The 27,709-nt window shown below is 45.6% G+C and overlaps 1 protein-coding gene across 5 annotated transcripts in view; it reads left to right on the top strand.

Annotated features, from left to right (window-relative positions):
• The first annotated feature begins 666 nt into the window (after positions 1-666).
• The window catches only part of SRCIN1 (SRC kinase signaling inhibitor 1), a 263,545-nt gene continuing 236,502 nt past the window's right edge, over positions 667-27,709 (top strand). For 3 of the 5 annotated variants that reach the window (XM_088655240.1, XM_088655247.1, XM_088655246.1), the window contains exon 1: positions 668-912. In XM_088655240.1, coding sequence (XP_088511366.1) covers positions 891-912 — 22 coding nt within the window. In that variant the 5' untranslated portion in view covers positions 668-890. Of the gene's footprint in view, positions 946-27,709 lie in introns of all 5 variants that reach the window. The other 2 variants (XM_088655243.1, XM_060281445.2) reach the window with 2 other exon arrangements.

Raw genomic sequence — 27,709 nt, 5'->3', positions numbered from 1 at the left:
TGAGGAGTAAGCAAGCAAACATATGCGTTTCAAAGCACTCTGTACACAGATTAACTGGAGTCCATTGGCCTTCTGAGTCCCATATCTTTACCTTCTGACCAGTGGCATACATTTGTGGGCAGAGGATAAAGTGCCCGGGGATTGGGAGGGCGCTGGACTCGAGTCGTGCCATAGCCTTTGGCAAGTCGCTGCCCTCCCAGCCACAATACTCCTGTCCTGTCAAATAGGAATATATATGTGTTTTCACACCACATGCCTGTGAACAACTTTACTAGATGAAGGTTCATGGTTGCAGCAGTTCTAGGGTTACCCTGTCTATACTTTTACCTGTGGAAGAACCCAGCTTATGCAGAGAGAGAGAGAGAGAGAGAGAGAGAGAGAGAGAGAGAGAGAGAGAGAGAGAGAGAGAAGGGAGAAGCCACAGATTTGCCTTTGCATTGTGGCCGCACAGGTTCGGCTGCCTCCACCGGACCTGGCAGCATATGCCAGTAATTATGCACCGCCCTTGTATTCTTATTACCACTGTGATATCCTCCTGGCGTTTGTGCTAGACATCTATCTCTGAATAAAAGGTAGGGGCCTTTAAGAGGGGGAGAAGGGGAGAGAGAGAGAGTATGTGTCTCCCCCCAGCACTTTAATCTATCATGAGCTAATGTGTTTTGCCCATTCTGTTCCTTTGTACTATCGCCAAGGCGTGCGCACACACACACACTCTCTCTCTCACACACACTCACCCGCGCTCTCTTGTTGCACTTCTGCCACCAAGCTCTGATGGTTGGCTGGGCCTGAGCGAGTCCGCGAGAGACAGAGAGAGAGAGAGAGAGAAAGAGAGAGGCAGAGTGACTGGCAGACAAGGCAGACGGAGGCAGAGGAACAAAGCCGAGACAACAATGGGAAATACACCGTCTCAAGGCATGTCAATGTTCATCCATTCTTAAGTAGCAGGTATTTTTTTTTATTGGTGTTTTGTTTTTTTTTCTCAACCCTCCCTTTCTCTTTCCCCAAACCCCGCCGGTACCTTAAAGATGCTCCTGCTGCTCTGGTCGTGCCGTTATAGCCGGAGGTGTCGGCGTTTTGCTTGGAATCGAAACACAGGGAATGGACGTGGTTGTGGTGTTGTTATCATTTTTTTTGTAAAGGGGAAAAAGGGGTGTGTGGCGGGGTGACAGAAGCTCCCCCCTGCCCCTTGTGGTTGGGGAGGCAAGGTAGGATTCTGACTATCAAATCTGCCACTTAAGTGGGTGGTAGGGTGTGTGTGTGCTGGGGGAGAGATCTTAATATATAAACACTGAGCAGTTGTGCAGCCAGTGCTTTCTTTGGGTCTGTATATTTCCCCACCCCATTGTTGTCAAGGCTGCTGAGCTCCGGGGAGATTAACTAGCTACCGAATCTGCTGCCCTAGAAATATTGCTGAAAATAGAGGGGGGAGGGTGGACAGGCAGCACATATTGATAGGTAGAAGAGCCCCTTTGTTACCTCCCCACCCCCTGCTACCTGGCATGAAAAGGTACATAAAGATTTGCCTGCTGATTTCAGTTTGTCAGTGGTTGCACTGCTGTTTCTCCCCCTCCCCACTCACAAACCACCCCTTTTTATAATTATTATTTTTTCTCCCCTGCTGGAGATTAAGGTTGTTGCTGACTGCTTTGTTAACTCAGGAAGGCAGTAGGGACTAGGGGAGAGAAAGTAACTGAGAGAAAGAAAGAGAAAAGATGTGAAGAGGAGAGACGATTGATGGGGGTCTTCTTCTTCCTCTTCTTCTTCTTCTTCTTCTTCTTCTTCTTCTTCTTCTTCTTCTTCTTCTTCTTCTTCTTCTTCTTCTTCTTCTGCGTCTTCTCAGTAGCTTGAGTGTGATTGCAGAGTGGGGGACCCTTTGGATTTCAGGTTGCATCTCCAACTTGGGGATTCTTTGCTTCCTTCTCTGAGCATCCGTGCAGGACCAAAATAAAGAAAAGAAAGCCACACCAGATATAGGAGATGGGAGAACGGAAAATAATGTGTTGATTTCTTTCTTTCTCTCACCTTTGTGATGCAGAATATAGGATGCTTGTGTGGGGACATGCATGACGGATGGTTAAGAAACACGTTTCCCGGGAGATGTTGTACGTGTTGGAGGCATCTTAGATATGTGCAATTCTCTCTCCCCCCCCCCATCACCTAGCAAGGTTCTTTCTCTCTCTTCACCCTCACCCCACTTGGCCAGCTACCATGTGCCAGCCTCTTTCAAGGGAAGAGCTCGTGATCGAGTTGGGTGTCCACTTGAGGTTCACAAGAGGGTCTGGAAGAGAAGAATCTTATGGTGGGAGACCGGTCTCTGATGGGAGGAGTAAGGAAATGGAGAGATGGTTGATGTTGGGGTTACGACTGGCTTAGCCACGGAGGCAACTACATAATGGCCTGGGGTTGTCACAATTCCAGGGGCATCTTACCTTAGCTATGCAGGTGTCTTGAAGAGGGAGCCTCTGCCTTGACTTTTGCAAGAAGTGCACAAAAGCAGCTTAACAGCTCCCTGGAGGGGTGAAACCCACACCCCTCCTGCATTTCACGGGGACACACAGGGCAGGAATCTTCTTATCTTCACCTCCCTCCCTCCTGGCACTGATGCAGTTTTAAAAAGAAGGGAGTGAAATTAAACATGAATACGAGGCAAATAGGATAACGCTCAAGTTTTAGATCATTTAATGTGCTCTTGCTATTCCATTTGCCATATGATAAGACATTATCATTAATAACAACAATAATTTCATTCATTAGTTACTTCGTTTGAAGCGTCTCTGGGCAGTTTCACAACAAAACATGAAGACGATTGCATTTACAAAAAGCTATTTAAAATAATTTCATATATAAAAGTGATTTCAAATCCAATACAGGTACTGATAAGACAATACAGATAAGACATGCGTAGGTGCATGCATTTTAATTCATTTGCAGCAGCAAAAAGAAACCTTGGGGGAAGTGGGAATTCTAAAAGGCAAGAGAGATTTGCTTAAGGGTTTGGAGAAGCAGCAGCCCTTTGTGTTTCTTTCATATGCTATCCTTGACAGAGCAACAGAAGGATTTTTTCCCCCTAAGTGTGTGTGTGATCTGGCCTCTAAGGTGGGAGTTGCCCAGTTCTGAAAAGTTCTCTGTTTTGCCCCTGTCCTCACCTGCCCCTTTACTCCAGACCACGGTGCCTGGCCTTGATCTGTTGGCAGTAGGGAAGATTTGAAAATCGAAATTTATGTGCTGATAATAAAGCTAGCGACAAAGATGAATAAATCTGAGGTTTGTGGGGTTCTCAATGTTTGGTGGTGGGCAAAGAAAGACATTTCTAAGCAAAAAACGGCCTTTTACGTTCGTAGAAGTGCTGCAACATTGTTGAATCAAAAAATAAAATAGATTCTGTGCTTAGGTACACAAGCAACCACTTTGCTCGTATAATACAATAGAGAGGTTTGGAACTTTCCCCTTTGTTTAGAATCAGACTGCTGAGGAGGACAGAGTGACACAGGGCAAGGAAGGAAGAGTTTCAAAGGGTGTGTGAGTCAGGGAGGAGTTGGGGAGCTTAAAGGAGTCAGCAGGGCAGAGACTAGGCTCACCAGAGAAAGACACTGCATTTTAAAAATATAGAACCATGGAATGGTAAGAGTTGGAAGGTAACCCCAAGGGTCATCTAGTCCAACCCCCTGCAAGGCAGGAATCTCAATCCAAGCATCCAAGACAGATGGCCACTTAACCTCTGCTTAACAGCCTCCAAGGGAAGGAGAGCCCACCACCTTCCGGGGGAGCCCATTCCACCATGGAACGGCTCCTCTCATCAGAAAGGTCTTCCTGATATTTACTAAGGAATCTCCTTTCTTGTAACGAAGCCATGGGTTCAGGTCCTATCCTCCAGAGCAGGAGAAAACAAGATATGCTTCTTCCTTCCGGTTCCTTCTGGTGAACCGTGTTCATGTTTCCGCTCCTCCACATGCAACTGCTGGGTGACCTTGGGCTAGTCACACTTCTCTGAAGTCTCTCAGCCCCACTCACCTCACAGAGTGTTTGTTGTGGGGGAGGAAGGGAAAGGAGAATGTTAGCCGCTTTGAGACTCCTTAGGGTAGTGATAAAGCGGGATATCAAATCCAAACTCTTCTTCTTCCTTCATCACTGGAACAAAAAGGAAAAACTACTACACTCTGCATGTATAAAATCCATGAAACTCTTTGCTACAGTGTGTTTTGATGGCCATCATAGAATAATAATAGAATAAGCCACTTTTCAAATCAAGGCACAAGAGGAATAGTCTCCCTAGTATTTTCAAACCATGATAGCCAGCAGTGGAGCCTTCTGCTTTGGGGCCAAGTTACTTCTTTCAGCCAGAATCTAGGGACTGGGGTCGATAATTACTTGTATATATAAATAGACAGTTCCCCAAATCCCATCTCTTTGCTGTGCTTTAGCGAGAGGAAAACAGGAGTACTGAAAGGGATAGGGAAACAGAACTAGGGAAACAAGGCCAGTTCTTGGGTTGGAAGAGTGCTATGATATGTGTTGCCCATCTCCATCTCAGGAACTCACTTCAGGATGGGGCTAAATGGAGCATGTAGTGCTCTGGATGACTGTAGCCTCAGAAAATCATGCCCTGTTAGGCTGCCCAGCAACACAGCAAGGCACAGCCTTCCTGGTCAAGCACTCTCAGTGTTGGGATGGAAGATTGTCATACCACCTCAAAAAAAGACTGGAGCCAGCAGCACTGGAGGGGGGAGTGAGGTATGTTAGCAGTAAAAGTTGGTAGTGGGGCCCAGCAAGGAGGGAGGAGCTGAAACAGGCTGAGGAGCTCTGATGGCAGGAGTGTGTGGGGTTAAGTGGGGAAGGGTGAAAGAAGCAAGTGGGTGGGTTGAGGGGAAGGTAAGAGGGAAGGCACTCCCTATTCCTTCTCAAACGCCCCTCCACAGCTGTTGAATTTCATGCACAGTTATTGGGAAAATCATAATGCTTGGTATTTATGATTCCTTCCATTTCCGATGTTCTCAAACTGCGAGTGTCGTTGCTTATGTAGCCGAAACAGCACCACCCATACACAGGAGGGGGTGGAGGGCATTAGCAGACTCGGGAGATTCCCAAAGGCTTGCAAAAGTACAAAATATATTTAGCGGGGAAAGAAATTTTAGGGGGACGCCCCCCGCAAAACAGCTCAATGATGACTGAGCATGCATGAAAGACTGCAGGTGAGGAGGAGATGGGAAAATGGGAGCAGGGAATGCTGGAGCCCTGTAGAGCAGCAATCCAAACCACTACAATTTGTTGCAAGTCCCACTTGCACTTGCTTCTGTCTCCTCCCACCCTGCTGGAGAGGTATATTTATATTTCCTATTTCCTTAGCACTCAAAGATTTATCTCAGTATTCCTTAACAATAACCCCGTGTAGCCAACCCATATTACTCAAGGGGAAGGGACTGGGACTCAGCATGAGTGTCTTGCCAAAGACTGCATACTGCAGGCGAGGGGAAATTTGGCCCTCCTGATGTTGTCGAACTACCACTACCATCAACCCCAGCAAGCATGGCCAATACTGTAATGGCAACAACCTGAGGGATAAAGGTTTCCCACACCTGAACTGTTGAGTTCGGTCTTGAAGTGAGATTTGAACCAGGAGCACTTGGTTCATAGCCACTCTGTGAAACACCAGCTCTGCTGCCATCAATTTCTGGACTGCTTGTGACGTTTGTTATGGCACCTAGCTGAATGCCGAACTAGATCAGTTTGACTCTTAAATACATTTTTAAAAACCTCCACAAAGTCTGATGTCTTTATTTTCATGGGGAATAGAGGCACATAGGAAGCAGGGGGTGGGAGACTAGGGAGATGGAGTAGTAGCAGAGGACTACTGGCCCATGCCTTTGAATTGATGGATTATTTTTGTCCTGTGTGCTGGAGCCTGAGGGCTGGAGATTGACTTGGAGATGGTCAGGGAGGACAGCCTGCAGTTGCTTAGCAACTGCTAGAAAGGGGTGGGAAGCAGTGGAGGTGTTGAAAAGGGTACAGAGAAAAGAGTCTGCATTGCTGACACAGCTCTAAGAATTCAAAACTGGGATGGGCTGCAGAGCCAAGTCCTAATGTGTGGCCCATCCACCAGCAACTAAACTTTGGGGTCCCTTTCTTATGAGACTCATATTGCAACACTTAATTCTGCTTCCTTTCCACACTACACTGTTCTGCCTTGGGGGAAGCATCATATCTCTTTGATAAAGCATCTACTCTGCATGCAGAAGGTCCCAGGTTCAACCCCTGGCATCTCCAGGTAGGACCACTAGTCTGTAGATGGGCCAGTGGTCTGACTCAAGTATAAGGTAGCTTCCTATGTATTAAGGCCTCTTCAGAAGCTGCTCTAGAGCTATTAACAGCTCACTAGTTCATCACCTCTCGAATCTGCTTGGCTTCCATTCAGAGTGCATTAAGATGAATTGGACAGCACGCAGATGTGCCCTGTGTAGCTATTTCTCTTAAAACATCAGCATATTGAACTATTCAGCCCATTAACCTTACTTAAGTCGCAAGGTATACACTGGGTAAAATAATAACAGTCCTTTCAGGGGTCCTCGGCAGTGACCCTGCTACTTGGTCATTCAGATCACTGCTGTTTGTTATCCTCCTGGTTTCCAGATTGGCATTCTTTTAGGATATCCAGTATGTCATAATGACCAGCCTAGCCTTTCCTCTGTGGTCATTTAGCCCAGGGCTTGGGCAGATGGTAGAGCTGGATCTTCTGACAGATCTCTGGTTGATTTGCAGTAGATCAGCAAGGATTTCTGACTCCAAATCACTAAACAGTAGCAGTAACAAAATGATTCCCTTTCCACTCTGAATTATATTGCTGAAATGTAGAAAGCTTGGGCTAACTCTGAGTGGAAGCACTATGAGTTCTGATACTCAAGACAGGTTCCTAGGCTCTGAATATTTTAATTCTAGCTGTATCACTTGGCTCAGGTTGGTGACCCTTGGGGTTCAAGTAAAAGAACAATAACCAAGAAGATCCTGCAGGACTGAAGTCTGTCCACCCTTGCTTCAGTCCATAGGTCTGGCTACTTGGTCAGGCAATACTGGACATTTCCATATGAGCATTTGTCCTGTTTTATTTGCAGGGAGATAAGACAGTGATGGCTATTTATAATGAGCATTTGCTCTGATTTGTTTTCAGGGAGGCTGGATGACCTTGTGTCAAAGCAGATGTTAACCCACACCTTCCTGTGCAATTTCCCCTCACTTCAAAAAGTCAAATATGGGGGGTTGGGAAGCAACTTTTTTTGTGCAAGAGCTCCCAACCCACTATAATTGTGCTTGAGTCCTACCCAAAAATAGCAGTAGTCTGGAAGTGCCCACTGTTACTCTTCCAGGCTCATGAGGATGGATTCCCTGCCAACACACATGCCCTAAACTTCAGGTTCTTCGGCAAATGCCTGCCGTGCCCCTACCCTCATGGCATCCCTCTTTTCCTTTTGCAATTTCTTGTGTTTCAAACTGGTCCACTTGACATCTCATCATGTCCTGGTTCATGCTGCTTTTCTGAAGGGGCTCCCCCCACCCCAGTTGTGATACTGAGTATTCACAAAAAAACAGCTTGAACGTCTGCAGCCCCGCTGGAAAAACCCACTTGTTTTGCTTGCCTGTGTCTGTGTGAAAAGCCAAATGTGCGAGATGCAGGGGAACTGATATTTGTGCTTATTTTCCATCAATGTCCTCTTTATGGCTGCTGCATCATCATCTTCTCCAGTGCTCTAAAGAGGGAGTGTTGCTCAGTGCTCCAGCGGCCACAGGCTTCTCACTGAGAAGGCATCCAGCTCCAGCCAGCTGCCCTGTAGCCAATCGTAGACTGTGCGGAGCTAACAGCGGTACCAGGCATCGGACCAAACCTTTACTGTAGCAAAGAGGCCCGTTGTAACCATGCGGGGAGGAGGCCTGCCAAAAGGGGGTGAAAAAAAGAGAAGTCCTCTAACTAAATAAAAATGAAACAAGCTGGGATTTAATTATAGGAATTGATTCTTCTCTTTGCTGTACATTGATTTGTACTGGGCAGTCATTGCTAGAGACAGCACAGCTGCCTTCTGCCCTCTGTGGTAAGCTGGCCTCCCAATGTACGCACACAGACACACACTCCTCTCGTTCTGCCAGCATGCCATTGGGAAGGGGAGGGGAGGGTGGCTGCATTTGAATATTCTTGGCATGAGGAGGGAATCAGGCTGCCTATGTCATGTGGGTGTGGAGGGAAAGAATTTGTTTCCTTTAGGGAACGAAGCAGCATAGTGGCTATTTTTACATCCTGAGCTATGACACTTCTCCAGATTCCACCACCATCTGGGGTACCAGGGACGGGGTCCTTCAGTGGCAGGGCCTGTCCTGCCCCAGGGGGATACCCAAAACCATGGATATGTGATGATGGCTCAAGGAAAGAGGAGATGAAAAGCTCCAGTGTTCCAGGCACACAGGAAGGCAGAGAAAAGTTGGATCAGCACCTTGGAGAGGGACCTAGGTGTGTGTCCTGGGACCGCAGTTCACAGTCCTGCAGCTACGGTACAGCATACAAGTTGCCCTGGAGCAACTAGGAGATCTTCATAGCCTGGGCTAGGTATTGCTTGACGAGGGGCCTCACCCTCTGAATGCTACACATGGCTAGTTAAAAGGGCTACTGCCTTCCTCTACAGCTGTTGGCTTCTCTTAAGCCAGGGGTTCGCCAACATTTGACCCTCCAGATGTTGTTGCACTGTTGCTCCCAGCAGCCCCAGCCAGCACGACCAATGTTTAGGGAGGAAGAGAGTTAGAATAATAGAATCACAGAATTGTAGTATGCCACGGGACCCTGAGGATTATCCAGTCCAACTCCCTACGATGCCGGAAAATGTAGCTGTCCCATATGGAGATCAAGCATGCAACCTTGGCATTATCAGCACCGTGCTCTAACCAGCTGAGTTATTGTTGTCACAATATCTGGAGCAGGCGCATCTCGTCCCATGTTGCCATTTGTGGCAAAACAGGAAGTGCCTCCCTGCCTGCTGTGGCTGCCTCCAGCACTGCTGCTGCACCTCTGCCACTTTCCCGTGATATTTCACGAGATCTCACCAGAAATTGGCATTGATGCTGGTGCCTCTTCCCCACCAGCAGTGGAGCCTACAGGGCAGGTGGGACATTAGTGGGGATGTCGCCTCAGAGGTTTCTGCCGCCTGAGGTGGCAGCTTCACCCCGCTTCATGGGTGGGCCGGTCTTGATCTGGAGGGCCGCAGGTCAGACACCCATGTTTTAGGCCCTGGAGTTTCAAACTGTGGGGATATCTTCTTGGAGTTCTCTGAGGAGTCTGTGGGCCAATCTTCAGAGCCTGGTGCCAGAGGTGTCCTATCAGACTTTAGGGGAGCAGGTATGGGCTGCCAGGGATTGAAGCTGTGGCCTTCTGAATACAAAACTAAAGCTTTTTCACTGTGCTATGCCTCTTCCCCCGCAATATAACACCAGCCATACATTTCACCCCGTGGATTCAGGTCTTTGGCTAAAATCCCACCACAAACTCAGCAGGTAGTCTCAGGCAAGCTACCTTCCTCAGCTTCAGCCCATCACCTCTGATATAGGGATAATGATACTGACCAAGCATAATAGTTGTGAAAAATTCTACAATTGTGTCTGGGAAGCGCTTTGAACGCTTAATATTCAGCATTGTTCCTCAGGCCTCCAGAAGACAGAGATGGGCTTTGTTCTATTTCTTGCCATTAAGATGCTTTGTAATATATCAATAAGTCATAGAAACAAACAAACGATGCTATTTCACAGAATAGAAGAGAGTAGGAGGCAGAGCATGACCGAAAATAACAGAAAAAGGTGTTGAAACAATGAAAGGTGGACATATTTATTATCTCGGTAAGGATACAGGCTGGGACTGGGTAGGTAGGGTTCTTTTATAGGAATTCAGATGCTTTTGTGACCTTTTTAACGAAACACCTTACCTTCTCTTCTGTTCAGAAACTGGAAATGGGCCACCCATACCTAACACTTGTCAACTCTGCTCTCTTTCTGCTTTGCTCTGCTTACCTGGGCAAGACTGATTCATTTGCTTAGTCTTCCCGCATCTATCTTGTAACTACTATTCTCCAATGAACTCAGACTCGTTATTTCTGGCATGGGGTGGAAAGTTGCAAGCCAAGATTCTCTGCAAGTGAAGAAAAAAAAAAGCACAGAATATTTAATTCAATTGAGATAATTCAAGCATCCTGGGAATCTCCCTTTTCATTTCTTGACTGAATTGTCAGCAGGTGGGGGAAGGGACCCTGTGGGCACCCAGGAAGACATCTGTGGGTGCTGGTGCGCCCACGGGCACCACATTGGAGACCTCACTCTGTATTACTTCACTCACTTCAAATATGGTAAGCGGATGAGGCCCCTCCTGCTTATTCTTCTGACTGAGGCCCTTAGCTTCTGTCCCAAAATCTTTTCCTGATGGCACCATTGTGCCATTTTCAGTGGGAAATCTTTTATTTTCTCATTGAAGTAAACAGAACTAAAGTGCTTAATGGTGGATAGAGATATAAAGGCCCTAGGATTGAAAAGTGGAGTGGCGGTGGGGAATATGTTGCCCCCTATTCTTCTCTTCTTTTTTTCAGGCCATCACATCTCTAATGTTGAATGGCGCATGCGGAGTTTGTACCCCTTGAGGTTGTGAGGATAGTTGAAAGGATGCAAACAGCACCCAGTGAAATTTCAGTGGCTGAATTGGAGAGGGTTTTAGTGCCCTGCATTGTTGTTCTGATGAATGCAGCATAAATTGTGTAAAATAATCAAAACGAATTGTGCAAAATAACCCACTATATGTGCATCTGGTTTGTTTGGCATCATTTATACAGGATGCAGAATTCAGTTATGGTGACAGCTTGATGCAGTGTACACAGAACCCTGTTTATTTCTGAGATCTCCCTCTTGATTATTCCATCGGAGTGCAGGGTTCTAACAACAAGGACCATAGGGGCCTAAATGAATAATTGGTTTCCAAGTTCCATAGTAGTAAACTGCTTGGAGGATTTCGGCAACCAAGCAGAATATAAATCTTGTCAAACAAACAAACAAACATCAAGTTTAAAAAATTGCTTCCTGATTTAAACAGTGGTGCATTCCATGTTGATTGTCATATCATATTTGTTGCTTTTTTAAAAAAGTGTTGTTTATGCTGGCTAACACAACCTCTGGGGCTCAGCACTGCATGCAGAAAGAGTCCCAGGTTTTCTCCCTGGCCTCTGCAGCTAAAAGGACCTTGGGAAATATCCATGCCTGAGACCATGTGGAGTCATTGCTAATTGGAGTAGACAGTAGGGGACTAAACATCCAAATGGTCTGACTCAGAATAACACAGCGTCACAAATAATAATACAATTGGTTGGAAGGGATCCCGAGGGTCATCTAGTCCAAGCCCCTGCAATGCAGGAATCACGCTTATTCGTTATATGGCTTTTAAGATCGTAAGAAGAGCTCTGTTATCAGACCAAAGGTGTGTCTAGTTCAGGCATCCCCAAACTGCGGCCCTCCAGATGTTTTGGCCTACAACTCCCATGATCCCTAGCTAACAGGACCAGTGGTCGGGGAAGATGGGAATTGTAGTCCAAAACATCTGGAGGGCCGAAGTTTGGGGATCCTGATCTAGTTCAGTATCCTGTGCTCACAGGGCCCAAGGCAGACCTGAGTGCAGCAACACTCTTCCTACTTGGGATTCCCCCAGCAGATGCTATTCAGAGACATATGGCCCCCAACAGTGGAGGTGGAATGTAGCCATTGATAGCCCTTATCCACCATGAATTTATCCAGTGTTTTTTTTGGGGGGGGGGGTGACGACAACGCAGGGGTATGCATACCCCTAAACATTTTGTGAATTTAAGTTTCACCTCATTGAGGGGCACTATTTCAATGTGAGTAGGAAAATGAGAGTAAACATTTTTAAAGAAAAAAAGCACTCAATTTGTCCAATTCTCTTTCAATTCCAAAATTTCACTATGTGATATGTGAATAAGTCCTTTCTCTTGTCTGGTCTGAATCTTCCAACATTCAGCTTCGTTGGAGCAAGGGGAACCTCTTTTAAGGACCTGCCACTATGTTGGCCCCGGGTGTGTAGGCTTGGCCTTCCCTGAGCCAAACCTGATGGAAAAGGAACTCTTTCAAGTTTCTTTCCAGAGACAGCAAATACTTTTTTCTTTCAGGCAGTGGAACTACTGTGTCTTTCCTTCCTCCCCCCACCCTCTTTTTCTATCAAAATTTTAGACTGTAAGTGTCATGGGGCAGAGACCTCTTATGCATGTCATTCTGTAAAGTGCCACATTCACTGATATGAATGGACAAATGAGTAAGAGAAAGCTTGTCTAGGGATGTAGCAGGCTGCAGTTTCCTACAGTCTCCCCAACTTGCTGCAGAGCTTTGTGGTGCAGAATTTAGAGAACCCCAAGCTATTACTGATTCACCCAGGGAGAGGCTATTTTGGGATCGAGAACATTCTTGCAAAACGAAAAATGAAGTTTGTAGAGGTTGCTCCCATTGCGTTTCCCTGATAAAGATTGAAGGTGCATAATATTGATGTAATGTATGTTTTCCCCTGATGTTTCTTAACCATCTAGCTGTACACAGAAGCAGAATGGACTTTTCACAATGTTTCAGTGGGTCATAAAGTGTGCGGTGGAGGTCATAATCTATCCAGTCATCCTTAGTCTGCTCCATATGTAATATTAATATTATTATTAATAATATGCTTATATAGTACTTTCTGAGTGTTTCACATGCTTCACACACATAATCCCTAGAACAGCCCCTCAAGGTAGTGAGCCAGCTTGCTGTGGTGCCTTAAGTCATAAAATCATAGAGTTGGAAGGAACCTCAGAGATCATCTAGGGCTAGGGCCAACCCCTACCAATGCAATGAATTCACAGCTACAGTATCCCTGCTGGATGGGTACCAGACCTCTGCTGAAAAACCCACTGATGATTGGGATCTTGCCACTGTCTGAGGCAGCCTGTTCCACTGCTGAACACCTTGCAGACCCAGGAGATGTGGGTTCAAATGCCTACTCCGCCACGAAGCTGGCTGGGTTATCCTGAGCCCACCACCATCTCTTGGCCTAACCTGCCGTACAGAGCTGTTGTAAGGATAAGATGGGGGTAGGACTGGAAATGGGGAGGCGAACCAAATGCGGGAAAGGTCCTGAGAGAGGCGGAGACTTCACATGCAACCGCAGAAATCTCAGTGGGGAGATGGACTGCATTAACATGATCACCATAAGATATGAAGTAGGAATTAATTAAAGTATAAGACTGTACCTTTATATATATGGCATGATACACCTTCTCTTTATATAGTACCTTTTGCCTATATATTTTGTTTTGGGGAGCAAAGTATCCTGAACTTAGGAGGTGACTCTGGTTTGTTTCAATTAAGCTCCTGCAGGACAAGTTCCTGGTAGTGAACCAGTGCTGTGGTGCGTGTTAATTATTGTTGATGGGGTGGCGTGTCCCATTTGGACACCAAAATGTCTTAGGCTGACCCCAGGTACATGGGAGAAGCCTGGCCACAGTGGCTAGAGGGAAGTAATGCCCAATTCATTCTCAACAAAGTGATCTGTAGGGTTTTGCTTTCCACAGCTCATGTATAAGTCAGAAGACACTTGCTTGTAGTGGCCAAATTTTAAAGACCAAGTCCATGCTAGTAAGGCACAAACAGGAAAGGATGGGTTAATGGACCTGGAATGATCCAAGGGCTCCTTGTACCAGGGCAATCAAGTCCTTTTGCACCTTATGAGTTATTACTTGAAACAGACAAAGCTCTGAAAAAAACCTTTGCATGTGTGGATTAAGTTTCCTTTGAAGTTTTGGAGCATACTCTGTTTTTCCCCAGCATGGGCCTCTCCAGGCAAAACAGCTTCCTCTTGCTAGTTTGAGGCACTCAGTGGAGCAGTATTTTCTTCGTGCTTTCTTTCTCTTGTAGATTAGCACCACCATCCATGCTAATGAACATAATAAAATATTCTCAATAGCCATTTTAAGGGCCATGTACACATCCCCTTTTAAAATGGACTCCATCAGTATATATTTAATGCAGGATCACTTCATAGAGTCTTATATAACTCTGCTCCACACAGAAGCCAGGGCTTGACTTTCTTTTCTTTTCAGCTCATGACCAGCACTTGGCATGAGAGTTGGCAGTGAACAAGGCTGCTCTGTAGGAAGCTGCTAACCCAGCAAGGCCCACAGCTTCCATTAGCTCCTCCTCTTCCTGATCATCTGCTGGGTCATTATTTACTCGAGCTTCTTCCTCCTCCTGGGTAGTGCCTTGTTCCAGAGAAGACCACTGGCAACAGAACCTTCCTGGCAGCTAAACAGGAACCCCTGGCAGCAACACTGGGCTACTTTACCAGCTCTGTTGCCACCTTTGCGCTTGAGACTTGGTGGTGGAGGCAGCAGTGAAGGAAGAGAACCGGGTCAAGGCAGGGCTTGGGAAATGGTCCGAGGGGTTATCAGGGGGCCAAGGTGAGGCTGACTCTTCAGGCTACCTTGGGGGATCTTGCACTTCCTCAGATCCTGCGATCATTATCCAAGGCCCTTGCCTGTGTGCTGCCTCTGAGGGAAGTCCAAAGGGTGGTGATGAGAGAATGGGTCGTAGCCCCCTGTTTATGGAATTATCTCCCCAGGGAGGCTTACTTGGTGCCAACCTTGCCGTTGTTTTGGCCCCATGCAAATATACTTTTGTTTTCTCAGGCAGCACCGATAATATAATATTGCATTAAGAAATCTGTTTTTGATATGTTTATGTGATTTCATAATCACATTTTTTAAAATTTGGTTGTACATTTCTTTGGGATTAAAAAGAAAATTAGTGGGAAGCAATACGTGAGTTTAATAAATTGAAAGTGAAACCAGCTGCACTGGGCTTTTTTGTAGGGTCCCCTACTTCTTAATCACAGGAGTTCTCTCTGAGATATGGGTTGGGTAGGATCCTGAAATTTGGTGACCCAGGCGAGAAGCAGGAGTAACTTTCATTATTAAATCCCAGTGCTGGGCTTTCTAAGCATGATTGGGACCAGAGTGGGATCAGCAGGGCAGACCCACAGGAGGGCTGATGCATAAGCAAAGTAAGGGGGCTTTGAGGTCTGTGTGAATCTGCAGTTGGATTGGTTCAAGGACAGTGGCAGACAAAAAAACCCCAAACACATACAGTAGGTGTCCGAGAGGGGAGCTGTTAGGCCAAAATACGAGGAGGAAGACACAGTATTACTGAGGGCTTATCTGTCAGTAGAGTTGTGGTTGCGCATTTGGCCAGTCAAATAATGATACAGCATTTTTAATGCACGGACATTCAATATTGCACTAATTATAGAAACATTTTAAATCCCACCCTTCTCCCAAGAAGGTTGAGGCAGCAATCATGCCCCACCCACCATCCATAGCTGCCAAGTTTTCCCTTTTCTCGCGAGGAAGCCTATTCAGCATAATGGAATTTCCCTTAAAAAAAGGGAGAACTTGGCAGCTATGCCACCATCTAATCCTCACAAGAGCCCTGTGAGGAAGATTTATAAGCATTTATAACTAACCCATGATCTCCTAGTGAGTTTCTTGTCTAAATCAGGATTTGAAGCTGGGTTTCCCGGGTGACGCTGTGGTCTAAACCACTGAGCCTAGGGCTTGCTGATTGGAAGGTTGGCGGTTCGAATCAGGGCTGTCTTAAGCACCTCTGGTGCCGTGGTGCAACGGATCCCTCCACCGCCCCGTTTTCCAGCGCTGCTGCGTGATGGGCGGGCGCACGGGCTTGCTGCGCGGCGGAGCGGCCGGCGGGCGGGCAGGCGTGGCTGCATGGCACCCCCCCTGGCGGGCCGGCGCCGTGGCGCCCTGCGCCACCCAGCCTGGCCGTAGAGCTGGCCCTGGTTCAAATCCAATGGGAGCTCACCACGATGGGGTGAGCTCCAATTGCTCGGTCCCAGCTCCTGCCAACCTAGCAGTTCAAAAGCACATCAAAGTGCAAGTAGGTAAATAGGTACCGCTCCGGCGGGAAGGTAAATGGCATTTCCGTGCGCTGCTCTGGTTTGGCCAGAAGTGGCTTAGTCATGCTGGCCACATGACCCAGAAAAAAGTGACTGGACTTAACTGTCAGGGGTCCTTTACCTTTACCTTTTCCCTGGTCCTAGCTAGACACTACCTTACTATGCCTTTGCTGTTGATGTTTGCTGGTACTCCAGTCTGGAAACATTTGCAGTTATAGCTGGTAATTTGTGGGATAAGTTTCATTGTGCTACTAGGTCCTGTCTGCTGCAGGGCACAAGTAGCCCTTATTGGCACCCTTGTTAGCAAGTGTTGCACCATAATGAAATGTTTTGAAAAAGTATAAGTTGCTATGTGCGCTATTACTACCAGTGTATAAAGTCCTCAACAACGTGGGACCAGTTTACTTGAAGGATTCCCTTACACCATATATGTCTACTCGGCTGCTTCAGTCTTTGGAACTGACACTTTTACAAATGCCACATAATGTTTATTGTGAATGTGCAAGAAATCTGTTATTCTGGGTTGCACTGCCTGCACTCTCTACCCATTAATATTAGGCATTACCCATTAACTGTATGGCTTTTGGTGCCTGCTAAAACTCTTTTTTGTATTTAGCCAAGCCTGCCCAGACATGTCTTTTTATTTTATTATGTATATATTTTTTAAAAATAAATACTGATTTTTAGGTCACCTTGTCTTAAACATTTGGTTTCATCTGTATTTTTCAGTACATATGCTTTATTTTGTCTTATGTAAACTTCTTAGAAGTTTTCTTTTAATGGATATGCAGTATATAGACTACAGGGCCCTGAATTCTTTGAGGGAAATAATGTGCTTCCAATAAACGTCAAAGGTATAGTGTGTACACAACCACCAAGTAATAGGCAGTCAGTTGATCATTGTGCAAACCATTGTGCCAAGACGTTTTGGCGCTTGAGGCGAACCAGAAAATGGTCCCCACCTCCCGCCAGAGAATAATGGATGGCTGAGGATCTACATCAGGAACAAGGGGGAAATAAAGATCTACATTGGGAACAAGGGTATAAGGCAGGGGTCAGCAACCTTTTTCAATCGTGGGCCATGTGGTGGGCCGGAATATATTTTTTGGAGAAAAAGAACGAATTCCTATGCCCCCCCCCAAATAACCCAGAGATGCTAAAAGCACACATTCTACTCATGTAAAAACACGCTGATTCCCGGCCGGCCGTGGGCTGGATTGATAAAAGGCGATTGGACCGCATCCGGCCCCCGGGCCTTAAGTTGCCTACCCCTGGTGTAAGGAGACCAGCAGCACCTCCTGTTTGCCAAGAAACCGCTGTAGAAGCAGCATAGGGTGGAGCTGCCGAGGAGGCGGCAAATCTCGTATCCAAGGGGTGAGCCACAGCCATGGCTGCCATCATTGCAGCAGCAGCAGCAGCAGCAGCAGCAGCAGCAGCAGCAGCAGCAGCAGCAGCAGCAGCAGCAGGTGATGCATTCCTTGGAGGTGGAATCTGCTGCCCCTGTGGATCCTGCTGCCCATTCATTTTTGCCTCATGGGTGAGCCAGCCCTGGTACAAACGCTTTCTGGAAGTATAGGTAAGCAAGATCAGGGAGGATCCAGGGGGCCACCTTGAAGAAACGAGAGGGGGACCATGCATGGATTTGGGAGAAAACCGTTTCCCCTTTTCCTCGCATTCTGCAGGCTTGAACAGCTTACATCACTTAGAGGCACTTTGCCGCAGAAGCTATTGCAGGACCTTTCTGCCCTTGTTGACCCTTGCAGTTGTGATAAATTACAAACCATTTGAAATTTTATCTGCTTGCATGAAATCTGGGGAGTACTTAAAACTTCAGATTGCCTTTTTAACCACTTGCACTTTAGATTCCCTCTCCCAGGTTTATGATCAGCTTACCAAGGGCACAGTTCAGATCGCCTGTTCAATCATTACATTTTTGGCATCCCTTTGTTCCAGAACTCCCTCCTCCTGAAGCTGCTTTTCCTCAAATAAAAGGGTTGTTTGGGTTTGCTTACATATGTTTATGTGTAATGGGTAGACTAACAGGTCCTTCTGAGGGTTGGCTGTCTGAGGGCCTCCCCGATAGCCCTAGTGCCTTTGGTTTGTTTTTGTTTTTTTAGTGGGTGTTTTCTGCAGCATGTCATTGACATAATAGTAGTGCATTAGTGATGGATTTATTCTGGATTGTCCGCACATAGTTCTCTGATGCTTCCCCTGTGTTACTGCATGAACAACATCTGTGGGAGCACCCTTGTGATATAGCTTAAAAACAAACTTGCAGCATTTGCAGTCTAAAAAGTTAAAAGATTTCAGAAGGATGTTATGGTGCATGCACTGATTGTCAGTGAAGCAATGCGCCCTCACCCAAACCTTTGCAGGTGCTGATAGTGTTGAACCACCCCAATAGCATCATGAGCACAGATCTTTTTGAATGCACAGTAAAAAATAACTTAGTTGGTCTCTAAGTTGCTACTGGAAGGATTTTTTATTTTTATTTTGACTGCGTCAGACCAACATGGCTACCTACCTGTAACTAGTAAAAAATAACGTCTGCAGGGGCCTTTTGTCAATGGGCTGGATTTCCGCCCCACTCTTCTCATCTTTCTAGTCCTAGCCAGCACCTCTCAGATGAGAAATAATAATGTGCCTTATTGCATTTCTGCCTTTCTGCCCTCTACAGCATCATGTTCTCAAGAGACCTCATAATTAAGCGCTTGCTCCAAAATGACTTCTGATGCCTGGCACTGTTTAAGCTCCTTGCTGTTGTGCCTCAAAGGGGGGAAAAAACAAACAAGCAAGGAAGCATTTCTATGGTTTATGCCAGGGCTGTGTAGATTCTGCAGACTCAGAAAATTTCACAGAACTTGGCAGAAATCCAGCAGAAAATGGTGGTGGTTTTGCGAACAGCCCAGGTGTTTTTTTTAGGGGCCAGCTGGCCCTGCTGTTCCTTTCTCTTCGTTAGGCTGTGGATTTTTCTCACAACTTAGGAGCATCTCCTGGAACTGTAGTTCCATAAGGGGATTTTAAGCCAAACAACATTTTCCATGGGAGATTGGTGACTAGCTCTCCCAACATTTTTGTTTTTATGTTGAAACGTCTTTGGAAGGATCTGAAATTGTTTGGAGCAGTAGTGCTTGATTTGGCGCATTAACACGGTATATAATAGCGCAGGCAGGATGCAGGGAAGCACTTTTTTCAGAGCAGGAGGAATGATGTCGTCTGTCATAGCACCAGGATAATTGGAGTGAATGAGGAGATAACAAGGCTTCCAAGTTTTAGTATTGTTTGTGGCACAATTGCATAGAAAAATAGGAGAAATAATGGAGCAGAGATTGGAATAACTACCCCCCCTTTGATGAGGCTGCTAGCAGTTCAATGAGTAACACTTCTTTTGCAATATTGCTCAGATTTCTAATTAAAAGTTAAATGTTACCTTTTGACGGTTCAGGTTTTGTTTTGTTTTGTGTTTGGTTAGAGCTCAGTGGGCGTGCATGTTTTCTTCAAAGCAGAGGCTGAAATTGGAGGGAGGGAAGAAGGGTGGGTTACTACGTCCATTGACTGGCAAGGTGGAGAGACTGCTCCCTACTCCCTTGCTCAACTTTGGGGGCTGTGGGAGGGCCAAATGGGATGGGAGGTTCCCCCACACCTGGCTCAGACCTACCACTCTCCAGGGGCCAAAACAGCACATGGTTTTCCCACAGGCATTGTGGTGTGTTGTGTCTGCCTCAGCAGAGCCAGATGCTGGGCAGGAAGGCAGCAAAGACCCCTCCTATTGCTGCGTGCATGTTTATGGGGGCCATTGCATGCCCATTTAAATGAGACACACAAAGTGTTGGTTGACCATAACATTGGGGCTCACCTGCCAACCCTAATCATCACCCAGCCATTTGCTGAGCTGCTTCCACCAGGGAGTTGGCTAATAATTGGGGCAACCTCAGTGTTGACCATTCCTATGGTCCCTGCTATCAACTTGGCCATGTAGGCAGCAGCCCCCCCCCCCATTAAGCTGGAGCTCATGCCATTGTGTGCCACACCAATACCCCTTATGAGGTTCCCCCACCACCATTTCTGTGTTGGGATTCTGTCCAGTGTTGAACCTGTGCAGTCAGAAGTAAGCACCACTCAATGAAACAGAGTTCACTTTCAGGTAACTATGCAGAGGTAACTAAGCATCGGATTCCCTTGGGGACTGTGGCTATGGGGAGCTGTCATTATAAGCTCCTGCAGTTCAACAGTTACCACTAAACCATTGCCCGCGTCGTTTTCCTGATCTATTTGCCCCCCAGAGCCTGGAGTTAGTCCCACAAAGAAAATACCTGCACACAAAGATCGGGAAGAATTTGGGGCTCTCTCCCTCAGTGGCTCATTTGGAGTAAAAAAAATCAAAATCAAAATGTTGACAGGTCAACTCTGGAATAACATGCAATTTGACTGTTGAGCTGTTATTAACATTAATATTAATAAAACACATCACAGCACCTTGACAATTATTATTTTTTGGAGGAAAGCCATGGCAGTTGATCAGTTTCCAGCAGGTTTGGATTTATAGCATAAATATACAGGCAAGTCAGGAATGGTCTACTGAAGTTTTCTTTATTTGTTTTAAGATATTTATAAACCACCCTTCACAGTGTTTATTCCAGGGTAGTTTACCATGTAATTACAAGCAGAACAACAACAATATATACAATAAACCAATTTAAATTGATCAATAACATACAGAAATTAAATAAGCAAAGCATATTAATTAAGTAAAGTAGCATTATATATGCTTAAATTAGAATTGATGGATTATTCTTATTTTTTGTGAGCTCATGTTTCTTTTTTTCCTGTTATGTTTGCAATACATATATTTCTAATCCACTTTTTTTCTGAAGAGCTCAAGGTGGCATACACACCTCCCCTGTGAGGTAGGTTAGACTGCGAGACAGTGCCTGGCCAAAAGCCTTCATTTTTTAATATATTTTTTTAAACAGAGCAATGCAAAACATTCAATTATACTGTTTTAAAATATAACATCCTGACAATGCTATTTTAAACTACAAACCAATGACAACGAGAATAAAAAATAGCATAAAATGAATGAATAAATAAATAAATAGAATAAAAATAGCCTAAAATAGCCTGATGCCAACAGGCATGTCTCCTTGGGGATGGGGTACTGTACCTGGAGTTCCACAGGTGATAAATCCCTCTCCTTTGGTTGAGAACCATAACTGGATTGGGACAGGATGGTACACAGGGTGTACCAGTAACAGGATCTTGAACATGTGGGGTGAAAGCTGGAACAGCCAGGGTCACCTGGAAAGGGCGATCCAATAAGACCGAACACAAACTAGGTTTGTGGAGAGCAGCAGGGAGCGCAGAGTCCGACAGAGCTAGAGCAAACAATATGCTGATCACACTGACAAAGGCCAAGACCAAAAAGCTGCAGGCAGGTCAGGCGAGTGTCAAGCATCAACCCAGGACTTCTTTTGACAAGGGGCCAATGTGCAGCGTGAGCAGCTGAGTCTTCAGTGGCTGCTGACTAAAAATTACGGCACTTCACGATGACTGGCTCTAAGAATATGCAGATTATATATATATATATATATATATATATATATATATATATATTGATGACATCACCTTTTGTGCAACCCACAGGGCAGTGTGCAACAAGGCAAACAGGTAAAAATCCATAAAACAACACAATATTCTAAAAATCAAAACAAAACACATATCACAGAAGAACAATTGCTCAATAGAAGCAGTAACTATAGGGTTTCTCTTCCTCCTCCTAAAGCCCTTTGAAAAATATTTCCTCTGTAAAAGGACTGTTTTCCCTTTCTGTCCAGAGGCAGTTCAAGTGTGCTGTGGATTCTGGTACACTGCATCTCACCCTTTCTGCTTCCTTGCCTAGGTTGACAGTTATACCTTGAGCACTGACCTGAACTAAAAGCTGACTTAGGATGATGTGGCAGGCAGGTAGTCGCTTGGCTGAGGAAGAGAGGCTTGTGGTTGTCTCCATATGGGTTGGCAGCCCTATGTAATAGCTGGAAAACCAACATGCATGCAGGCTCACGAAGCCATTATTTGCCAGCTGCAGCCGCCGCCATATTTGTTTGTGTCACACTACAAATACTGCCCCTCCTTAGGGGTTAGTGTACCACAGGATCTAAAAACTGGCCTGGGAGCATGAATGTGGTCCTCAATACCTTTCTATCTGGCCCTTGGGGCTTCTTTCCAGGCCATTCCCTTCACCAGCCCTGCTTTGCACCTTCCGTGAATGTTTTTGCCTGGCTGGAATGTGCCCTTGAACTCTGATCATGCTTGCTTGCTTGCCTAGATGGGAGGTTTGAGTAAATTAACACTTGATGCTCCACCTACTTTTGCTGCTGGCTCTTCCCACTACTGGCATGTGGCCCTTGGACTCAAATCTCTCTCTCCCACCCACCCACCCCACTCTTGAGGTCCATGCATGTGCTGTGGCGAGTCATGCTTGAAGATAAAATGGCCTGGCCTAGATTCCCCACCCCCACCCCCAGTTTTGCATTCTCCAATTCTAATAACTTGTGCCCAAATACAGAATGGGTGAATAGGATCTACAGGCTTTTGTAGATTGCAAGCTAAACGTGACTCAGCAGTGCAGTCTGGTGGCTAAAAGGGCTAATGTAATCCTAGGTTGCATCAACAGAAGCATAGTATCCAGTTATAATGCTACCACTCTGTTCAGCTTGGGTCAGATCTCTGTGTTCAGTCCTGGGCACAGCAGTTTAAGTATGATATTGACAAACTGGGACATGTCCAGTGGAGGGCAGGCAAGAATGGTGAAGCACCACCTGGGGAAAGCTAGGATTATGAGACAATGTGATAAGCCATCTTCAAATATTTGAAAGGCTTTTCACATAGGTGATGGAGCAAATCTGTTTTCTTTTGCTCCTTAGGGCAGGACCTGAGCCAGTGGGTTGAAATTACAAAACAAAAGGATTAAGGCTAAACATTAGGAATAACTTCACGACTGCCTCTCTTGGAAGGTGGTGAACTTTCCTTTGCTGGAGTCTTTTAAGCAGAGGCTAGATGACCACATATCAAGGTTGCTAGAGCAGTAGAGTCCCCCTCGCAGTCCTAGGCGTCCTAGGCAATAATGCTTATTAATACTAGTTTCTGCAAAGCACAGGAGGGCATAGAGGACTCCTGTGCTGAAATCCGGCTTGCTGGTTTCCCAGAAGCATCTGATTGGCCCCTGTGAGAACAGGATGCTGGACTAGGTGGGCCTTTGCCCGATCCAGCAGGCTCTTCTGAGGTTTTAATATATTGAAATAACAACACTTAAGTTTTACTTCTTACTCATAGGAGAAACTGCTACTCGAGCCTGAGATCATATATTCGCTTGAAAAAGAAAAATACAGAGATGTGTCTAATAAGCCAATTCCACCATAGATCTGTATTATAAAATGATGATGCTTTATTAAGTGTGAATGGAATCTAGGAGTCTTGGTAGACCACAAACTTGACATGAGTCAACGGTGTGATGCAGCAGCTAAAAAAGCCAATGCAATTCTGGGCTGCATCAATAAGAGTATAGCATCTAGATCAAGGGAAGTAATAGTACCACTGTATTCTGCTCTGGTCAGACCTCACCTAGACTACTGTGTCCAGTTCTGGGCACCACAGTTCAAGAAGGATACTGACAAGTTGGAACGTGCCCTGAAGAGGGCAACCAAAATGGTCAAAGGTCTGGAAATGATGCCTTATGAGGAACGGCTTAGGGAGCTGGGTATGTTTAGCCTAGAGAAGAGAAGGTTAAGGGGTGATATGTTCAGATATATAAAAGGATGTCATATAGAGGAGGGAGAAAGGTTGTTTTCTACTGCTCCAGAGAAGCGGACATAAAGCAATGGTTTAAAACTACAAGAAATAAGATTCCACCTAAGCATTAGGAAGAACTTCCTGACAGTAAGAGCTGTTCGACAGTGGAATTTGCTGCCAAGGAGTGTGGTGGAGTCTCCTTATTTGGAGGTCTTTAAGCGGAGGCTTGATAGTCAGGAATGCTTTGATGGTGTTTCCTGCTTGGCAGGGGGTTAGACTGCATGGCCCTGGTGGTCTCTTCCAACTCTATCATTCTATGATTCTTCAACAGGGTTATGTAGTCGCTGACCTATGATAACCTTTCCAGTTTTATGAGTCTGTCCCATTGATTTCAGTAAGAACGAACTGCACCTAACTCTGCCATCCTAACCATGAATTCAGTGAACCTTTGAATTCAGAGGGGGCTTACTCCTATGTAACTGGGGTTAGCACTGAAGCCTTAGTATGGATCCAACCCATAGTATTTTCTGGATGCCTGTTGGCTGTAAAAAAGAAAAGTAGAGATACCAGCAATGTCTCCTAATTCATCTTCTCTAATATTTTCCTGTTCATGAAGAAGATAACAATTTTTGTAACAAACCATAAATGGAAGATGAGAGAAGTTGCGGGGGGCGGGGATGAAAAATTAAAAATTGGATAATTGCTATTTGTAATTTGTTATAAAAGAGGAACTTCAATAATACTCCTGTTCATGTACTGCTTTCCATTCCAACTTCCACTGGAATTGCATAATAAGGCTTCCATGTAACAAGCAAAGAAATAGATGGACTCTATCCTGCCACTGTGGCACTGTGGGTTAAACCACAGAGCCTAGGGCTTCTGATCAGAAGGTCAGCAGTTCAAATCCCCGCGATGGGGTGAGCTCCCGTTGCTTAGTCCCTGCCCCTGCAAACCTAGCAGTTTGAAAGCACATCAAAGTGCAAGTAGATAAATAGGTACCGCTCCGGTGGGAAGGTAAACGGCGTTTCCGAGTGCTGCTCTGGTTTGCCAGAAGCAGCTTTGTCATGCTGGCCACATGACCTGGAAGTGTACGCTGGCTCCCTTGGCCAATAATGTGAGATGAGTGCCGAAACCCCAGAGTCGGTCACAACTGGACCTAATGGTCAGGGGTCCCTTTACCTTTATCCTGGCACTCACCTTGGGGAGGTTTAGTAGACTTCCTCAATGCTCACCTTTAGTGGGCATGGAAAACATTTAAGCAGACTTTTTGGGTTGTGTTTGCTAATTTTCTGCTACTTTTCCTTCTCTTCTGTTTTCTGCTGTTTTTATTGCTGTACATTTATTTCCCCCTCTTATTTTGTGTCACTTTGTTCTATCTGAGGATATTATAAGCCACCATAAAGTGAGCATTTTGTTGTGTGGATACTTTTCAGCACAAATAAATTAGAAGCTGTACTGTTGAATGTTCATATGCCCTGGTGTCTGCTGCTATTCATAGCTGCTGGAAATCCATGTTCGTAGAACTATAAAGATGACCCTTTCTAAGAAGTCCAGCCCCTTGTCATAAAAGTTGTCCATACAATCAGACATAGAACTGACTATGCAGCTTTAGGCTTCTGTTTGCACAGTACATAATACAAAATACTTATGGAACAATAGCTTCAGATGACAAATGAGCCAAGCTGCACAGCTACCATGTAAAGTTAAAACACTCACTCAAACACATATACATCTCACTGTCACTAATCAATCTAAATATATAAAATAATAATAAAACTTTGTCCAGTAGCACCTTAGAGACCAACTAAGTTTGTTCTAGGTATGAGCTTTCGTGTGCGTGCACACTTCTTCAGATACACTGAAACAGAAGTCACTAGACTTCTAGAAGTCACTAGAAGTCACTAGGGAGGGTGGGATGGGGTTTTTCTTAGGAGGGTAGTAGGAGATGGGTGATTGACTCAATGGGTATGGTAAACATACCCCACCCCACCCTCCCACTATATAAAAGGGTCTGGTGACCTGTTTCAGTGTATCTGTAGAAGTGTGCATGCACACAAAAGCTTTTATACCAAAAACAAACTTAGTTGGTCTCTAAGGTGCTACTGGACAATTTTTTTATATTATTATATTATTATTATTTTATATATTTTGACTGCGTCAGTCCAACACGGCTACCTACCTGAATCCAGAACCACTAATCAATCTGTTCTGAGACAGATATCTTTCCTGACTAACAATGATTTAGATCAGGGATTGATATTCTTTTGGGACACGTGGGCATGTTTGCAAACTGGAGAATGTGTTGCTGCTTCACACACACATGGCAACAAAGTAAGTACAAACTGCAACCTGTTCCATGGGCTGCAACATAATGCTTCTTTCACCCTGTGGCAAAAGTTGTATACTGTATCTGCTTACACTCAAAAGGAAGATGTATGCTGTGACCTCGTCATGACTGTCATAAGGGCCTTATAATGTTAAAATATTCTGAGCCTGTTTAGCAGTGGTTGTTAGGTGAAAGCTCCTGGCAGAGAGGGAAAGAGGCAGGGCTTGGGTCAGGCAAATTTCACTCTGATTGGCTAGAAAATTCAGTCAGACAGTTCATGGTCAGTTGGAGATCAACAGTCCGAGAGAGTATGTCAGTGAGAGATTCAGTCGGTCAGTCAGTCAGTCAGTAAGGAATTGGTTGGTGAAAGGTGTGAAAGTAATTTGTTTGAGGGACAAGCCAACAGCAGTGGCTCTTGAGTCTGTGACAACTGCCTGCTAGCACCTCAGGTCCCCAGTAATAGGTGTCGGATCTCCCTTTTGTATATAAAGTCCCCTTAATAAACCATTTTAAAGATAACCCTGCCTCCATCACACGTCCAAACTTAACCACATTACTAGTAGGCAGCCATGAAGCCTGAAGGAACTGACAGCAGTGAAGAAATTTAAAACACACAAACCTTAATAAGCCCCCATTGGACAAAAATATTCCTGCATTGCAGGACTTGGACTAGATGGTCCTTGGGTCCCTTCCAACAATTCTATGGGCACTTGTGATATAGATAAGTGAGGCTGCTTTCCTGGGTCCCCTGTCATTGCTGTGGCAGAGGTAGGAGCTCTGCACCCTAATTTCAGCATGGGCAGAGGGACCCCACGGGCACCAGGGAAGGCCTCCCTGGGCAGCCGTGTCCCGACAGGCACCATGTTGGTGACCCCTGGCTTAGATCTTCATTTTGAGCAAAACCTCACTACCTCCATCTCAAGGAAATGTTATTTGATGCAGCAATGTGCTCCCCGGCATCCTGTTCCCTTACACCAGGGGTGGGGGACTTCTGGCCTGCAGGTCCAATCCAGGGGCTCCAGTTTGCCCTGAGACACCATTTCACTTCCCCCACCTGTCAATCATCTGACATCATTCTGCAGATGATGTCAGCTGATGGGCAGGGGAATGAGGTTCAATTATTTGTCGGCTGCACGAGCCGGTTCCTGGCATGTGAAGCCAAGGCAGAAGGACTTACCCAGTCACCCACTGATGGGTGCGTGTTTGTTAAATCCTGCAGCCTTGGGGCATTAAATCCTGCTCAGTTCTGCAAGGTTCCCAATGCAAACCCTTCCTGAATCAACCCCTGCTGAAACAAGAGGGCTTTCCCCCTCCATTTTAGAGAGATGTTTTTTCTCTGGGACTTGAAAGCGGCAAAACACCTGACACCATTGTGAAGTCAGGTAATTGACAGGTAGGCAGTCCCTGTCAGATTTCACCCATGAGGTCAACTGTGATAAGGATCTGGTCTGTGGAGCAATGGAATGTTCCCGATCCCTGGCTTACAGCATTGTTTTGTGCCCCAGAGGTAAAAGGGGCACACAAGGTCTTAACTGTATATGTTTAGGAGGGCTGCTCGGCCTTAAAAAAAAAAAAGGTAGCAGATTCTCCTT

This window comes from Zootoca vivipara, chromosome 12, assembly GCF_965207765.1.
Source record: "Zootoca vivipara chromosome 12, rZooViv2.hap1.1, whole genome shotgun sequence".
Classification (NCBI taxonomy): domain Eukaryota; kingdom Metazoa; phylum Chordata; class Lepidosauria; order Squamata; family Lacertidae; genus Zootoca; species Zootoca vivipara.
The sequence above is the reverse complement of the archived record's forward strand: the minus strand, read 5'-3'. Positions and strand labels throughout refer to the sequence as shown.